At 41.4% G+C, this 6,130-nt stretch overlaps 1 protein-coding gene across 1 annotated transcript; it reads left to right on the top strand.

The window, feature by feature from the left end:
- The first annotated feature begins 1,151 nt into the window (after positions 1–1,151).
- CCK (cholecystokinin) lies at positions 1,152–3,728 on the top strand. Its single transcript, XM_009879188.1, has 2 exons — positions 1,152–1,412; positions 3,329–3,728. Exons 1-2 carry the CDS (start codon positions 1,157–1,159, stop codon positions 3,463–3,465), a joined length of 393 nt encoding a protein of 130 aa, XP_009877490.1. The 5' UTR covers positions 1,152–1,156; the 3' UTR covers positions 3,466–3,728.
- The last annotated feature ends 2,402 nt before the right edge of the window (positions 3,729–6,130 follow it).

Raw genomic sequence — 6,130 nt, 5'->3', positions numbered from 1 at the left:
GCGTTGGGAGGTACGGGAGTAGACATCCGTATAGAAAAAGAGGTGGAATCCGTTGAAACGATGCCGCGGCAGAGAGGATGGAGCGCGCCTTCGGTGTCCGGCTACCAAAACCTGCGTGGGGACGTCACTGAAAACACGCTGGAGTGAGATTTTGGCGTTTTTCATTCATCTCCTAACGACGCTAAAACCATACTTTATGCACTGCAGGTGTTTTTAGTCGAGTGGGCAACCAAACTTATTTTTTTCCTCTGTAAACGGCTACACTGGATGTGCTGTTCAGAAGCGATTCAGAAATTCTCACATAGCCGCGATAATTCATGTGCATTTATTAATGGGAATTACCCCTCTAGTGTCAAGTACGAGGTAGCTTTTTCTCCTCATAACTGAGAGTAATTTCTCCATTTCCAGAAAAATGCTATTTCAGCTTATATGATCAACCAACCTAGTGAAGAGACATTGTCTTCTCTAGTTCTTGTTTAACGAAGCAGCAAAAGACGTGTTGCATTTGAATTCTCTGTGTTATAGGAAGAAGATCACTGTTAAATTACACACTATTTCTTACAGCTTTAAATAGCTTTTGCCAACTCAGCTATTAAATTAGATGCTTGGGAGAGTGTTAGATTTTGTGTTTTCTCTCCCCAGGACAAGTTTTTATCTGATGTTTGGTTTTTTTTTCTGTGTATGATGAGATGAAACCTCTTGAACACTGAAGTCCAAACCCATGAAGGTTCATAAAGACTCCTCACAGAACTTGTCAAAACCGAGCATTTGTAATACCAGCAGTTTTTAGTACAACAGCAAAACAACGAAATGTTTGAATCCTGAGATTTTTCACAGAGCTGGACTAATCTCCCTTAAGTCTTAATGAAATACAGCTTCCAAAAGAAAGAAAAGCAGATAAGGCTTGAGTGCATCAGGGAAATGTAGCACATACTACAATGAATTTATTTTTTTTTCTTTTCGTGTATCTTTCTCTTATCAAGAGATATTTAAGTATTCACATACATCTTTTCCAACCTAAAGCAGGACCCATAACTACTTGCATTATTTAAAAAAAAAAAAAAGTTTGCTCAGAAAGCCACACCCCTAATGGAAGATGGGGAAACGTAACAAATCTGGTCATTTTAACAGTGCGTGGTTCCTTCCCTCCACAGCGATGCATAGCGGGATATGCCTCTGCGTGCTCCTCGCTGTGCTCTCAGCCGGCTCTTTGGGCCAGCAGACGGTGGGCTCACACGATGGGAACCCGCCGGCTGCCGAGCTTGAGAAGAGCTTGACAGAACATCACCGGCACCTCCGCTCCCCTTCCTCTGCCGGACCCCTGAAATCCACGCCGCGGCTGGAGGGAAGCGTCGACCAGCGAGCTCACCTTGGTGCTTTGTTGGCCAAGTACCTCCAGCAAGCCCGAAAAGGTACCTGTTACAGCCCACCGGCATCTCCTGAGGGGTTAGAGTAACCCTGTCATCATCTTACGTGAATTTCCAGAGGGTGTAAGATTTTGCCTGGTTGCTCCTGAGGCACAGAGAGCTCTCTTAGTTACTGCAAAACTCTCCCCCCTCAAAAAAAATCTGTACATGGCAGCTACTGCCTGAGAGCTACGTACAATTAACTGAAGGAAATGTAACCTAGCTGCCACCTCATAGTTCAAGCTTTTAGTTTTAACTTAAGTGTTTTCATAGCCTTACAGTTATTTTCGGTATTATTTTCAGCATGTATCTCGGGTTGAATACAGCAACTGCATTTTCTTCCAACTTTTTAATTTCGTTAACCTCCTCCCTCCATTTATTAAGTTAGAAGAGCAGGAAAACTTCTCCCGAGGACAAATCCAGACCAAATTGCTAACCTCACCACAGACAGAAATACCTGTAGTACCAGAAAAACCTTCCGAGTACTGGATTTTCTGTGTATTTGCTCTAGAGCAAGTCGCAAAAGCAGGAAAGCTTTTGAAAGACCAGAATTCATGTTCACAAACGCAGTAACTCAAAGCAGTCATAAGTAAGAGCAGATTTGCTTCAAAATATGTAGATTCCCGTTAGGTTTTCAGTCTCGGGCAGGTTGGGAACACAGTTTTGCCTTTAACACTTTACTAACGGAAAGGGAATTCAGATGTGAAGCTTGGCAATTTGGTGCTACAGTTAAAGCTGTTACTGAATAAGAACGTTACTGCCGGAGCCTACAAAGCAGAATTCTCACTACCTTTCCCCAGCACAGTTATTATCACCCACCTACACGGAAGCTGAACTCCTCATTCTAGCCTATGCAGCCCTTATGTTCTCTTAAATACCTGGCTGACATTTCCAAATAGCTTAGCCAGATGAAGTTAAAAAAAACCAAAAAACACCCCCAAACCACTTTGGATTCAAGATGTCTTTTTTGGTAAGTAAAAGCGTGGCTGGTGGAGGTTTTTTTTGGTACCTTTAACTGCCATTCCCCTGCAACTGCTAACAAAACAATGCAGCTGGTTTTTATTGTTTTTAATGGATCTCGTTCACTGTAAATCATTTCATGAAGGAAAGCCTTGGAATATAAAAGTACAAAATCACCAAGGGCTCCTTCAAAACACAGGAAACCGTAAGCCGAGACAGTTGTGTGGATCTGGATTTCTGAGGTTTGATTTGGGTTTTCCCCTTTTTGATCGGTTCAAGTATCCCTCAAGCCTCAGCCTGCACTGACTACTGATACACTGAGTCTGTTCCCGCCTCACTCAGGGCTCAAGCTCAACCTAATTGTCAGCATAATATATCGATTTTGGCTGTATTCAGGGAGCATAGAGAGAGGCAACTTACTTTTCCCCACGTTTTTAATTACATAATGTGACGATGTCAAAACAGAAGCTTTGGATAAGCCATGAAAGTATCACCGACATCGTAATAAGCCCTGTAACAATTCCAGCAATAGAGATCTCTAGCTATAGATTCCACAACTTTGTCCATTTCAGGACTATTCCCACTTCTCCACAAAATGGGATTCCTAACTCTACCCCGCCTGTTATCGAATTCTCTAGTGAAACAGGAAGGTAAAAAAGAAGAAACGCACCCGTATTCCTTCCTGGCAGCCAAGTGAAGAATGCTCCTGCGGCGAGAGGGAGAAAATTATATTTTACAATCAAAAAGCAAACCCCGAGACACTTTCAGGATATTACCCATCCTGTTTCTATATTTTCCCCCATGACATGACAGTGGTGTGACACGACAGTGGTGTGACACGGTCTGCATTAAGTCAAAAGAGTCTCAGCTGTTGCTAATGAGCCAAGAACAGGTAAGAAAACGGATGAACCTGAAAAATGTGTCCTCTAACCCTCTGCCTCTCCCAAATCCTTTCTCTTTAGGTCCCACTGGAAGGCTCTCAGTTATGGGCAACAGGGTACAGAGCTTTGACCCCACACACAGGATAAATGACAGAGACTACATGGGCTGGATGGATTTTGGACGCCGCAGTGCTGAAGAATATGAATACTCTTCCTAAAGAATGGCAAGCTATAGCAACAGGAAAAAAAATTAAAAAAAATCACACTCCCATGTCTGGACAGAAAGAGAAAAATTAATCTGTCGTCCTTTTCCAATCAGTGTTTTAAAATATATCATGTATTTGATGTAAATTTATCTGTAAGACTATACAATGCAATATATACATACATAGAATTTTCCAGGATATGTTTTTCTTTCTTTTGTGGTTTCTCATACATTGATATTATATTAAAATGATTTCACTTACCCCTTCTTGTCCTGTCACTGCCTCTTTCTGGGTGTCTCAATAGCTGTTGCCCACTGGCGTGGGGAGGAGGGAGGTTTGTGCCCAGTCCTTTGTGGAGCTCATCTTGAAAACATGGAACCGCTTTTCTGCATGAACTTTTCTTCCTCCCAAGCTCCTTCCAGTGAACCGGTTTCCAAACCACCTACTCCGACATTTTTCAACTCTTTTCCAGGTTTAGTGAGTCCCTAAAGACCTGAATTCTCACCTTGGTGTTCACTACTGCCCACAGGAAAACACCCTGAATCACTCATTTCCCCAAAACTTTCAAGTAAAAGATTAAAATCAATTCATTGATTTTTTTTTCAAACTGAGCAAAATACAAATTAACCTAACAATGCATAGATTAAAACACATTCCATCAAAATGATATTTAAGAGTAACTTGGGAGAAAACAAGGTTTCTACTTTGCTGTCTTTTATATAAATGACAAGAACATTCAAAACTAACATTTAAAAGCGTTGCTTTCCCTAGCTTGTTTAACAAAGGATGTAAAATTGTGATATTGCAGGGTGGGTGATGTTACAAATCTTGTCATTACTGCGGGATGTTGTCATTAGGAAAAAACAGGCTCTGAGGGATTCGCGGCCCTTGGAGCTACCCGGGTTGTGCCTTTCCATGTCTCCCACAAGTGAGTAACTTCCCAGGGGCAAAGCAAAAAGCCACCCCCACCGCTGCCTTGGACCAAGCATTTGCTCATTTTACGTCACAAGGTAGGTTCGCCTGTGAAATCTCCCTTCTGAAAGCACAGGAACAAGCTGGAAGATTTATCCCTGTAAAAGAACAGGAAAAAAAAAAAGCCAAGTGATACCCAACAAAGCATCTTTTCTGTTATTTTATTGATATTAGTGAAGAAAAATTTAAATTTCATCTTTCTGAATTGTTACAATTGCTTTCTCCGGTGGGTGGACAGCTCTTACCGCTTATTTAAAGGCTAAATAATACTTCCCGATTGCATGACTAACTTTTACACTTTAAGTTCCCATATGGTATTGCTTTCTTCCTCTGGGTATATAAAATGGTCCATTAAGTCTATGATTTTTTTTCAGAATCAGCTGTTATTCTACCTACTGTTTTAAGATACATTCAAATAAAAGGATACTTAAATTTACTTGCAATAAGTGCACACATACAACAGCAAAGAGAGCTGATGACATTTTACTAAACATTGTAAGTTCATAGAATAAATAGAAGTCTTCAAACACATGCAGTAACTCACTGATGTGTTTTTTTTTCTTTCTCAAAAAAATATGTTCAGTGTCCATAGCACTACCCCAATAACTACTTCACTCAGGAAAAAAACAACCAACCAACCCACCCACCTATCTCTCCTCACAAAGACTAAAAAGACAGCTTCATTTATACAGGAAATGATCAGTGCTAAGGATTTAGTAACAGTCTGGTACAAACAGCGATTCACGGCAATCACGTGTAGTGTGGTAACGGTTACACAGGGGGACTTGGGGTGAGATTCCCCAAGAAGTGCAAGGAAAAAAAAAACCCCAGATGTTAAACCCTCCTCGTGTCACTCCTCTTCATCCTCCCCTTCTAAAAAAAAAAACATTCTCGCTCAGCTCTAGAAACAAGCTCCCTCTATTCTTTTCCAGTTCCAGGATATTTCAACTCTTTCTACAAGCACCCAGCAGAAGTTTGGGAGAAAGGCAGAGGAAAAAACTGCAATTTAAATTAGGATCTCCTGGCTGAAACTAAAGGTTATGTGTTTTGATTCCTTTCTGGAAAAGTGGGGGCTGATTGTTTGGCACCAGGAGGCATTTTTCCCTTTGTAAAACCACCATGACATAAAGCGTTTCCTATTTACCTATGCTGACATCCAACTTTGGACAAAAACAGTGTCTCTGAAAAAAAAATTAATAAAAAGTGGCTGGGTAATATTCTCACTCTGCTTACAAGGCCACTGGCCTGGCCCTGCATGAAACCTGGAGATCAGCGTGAGGACTGGGAACTGCTCTTTCCAGCTTGTACCATCCCGTTACTAAATTTTTTTTTTTGGTGGTTCTCTGCAGAGGTTTCAAGGATGCACCTTCTCCTTACACTGGATTTTGCTACATGTTCTTTTATAACATTCTTATCTGTCAATCTGTTCCGCAACTTTGACTTCTAGGAAGCTGCTGCCGCGTTTACCTCACAAGCTGTGAAGACCGGCCTTCTTTAGGGGCACCCACAAAGTGCGTTCCCGCGGCAGCAACACACAGTAAAGCATTTTTCCCTTCCACGATCCAGTGCAGCATTGAAAAACAAACAAACAAACAAAAACTAAAACAAAAGAAACCCAAAAATAAAACAACAAAAAAAGTCACACAGAGAGTGAGCGTGCCAAATGGAACAGTGGTGGGGGGGGAGGAATATCTCAATATTCCAT

The sequence above is a fragment of the Apaloderma vittatum genome, unplaced genomic scaffold (genome assembly GCF_000703405.1).
Source record: "Apaloderma vittatum isolate BGI_N311 unplaced genomic scaffold, ASM70340v1 scaffold41871, whole genome shotgun sequence".
In the NCBI taxonomy this organism is placed as follows: Eukaryota; Metazoa; Chordata; class Aves; order Trogoniformes; family Trogonidae; genus Apaloderma; species Apaloderma vittatum.
Note: the sequence above shows the minus strand (reverse complement) of the source record. Positions and strands in the feature narration are given on the sequence as shown.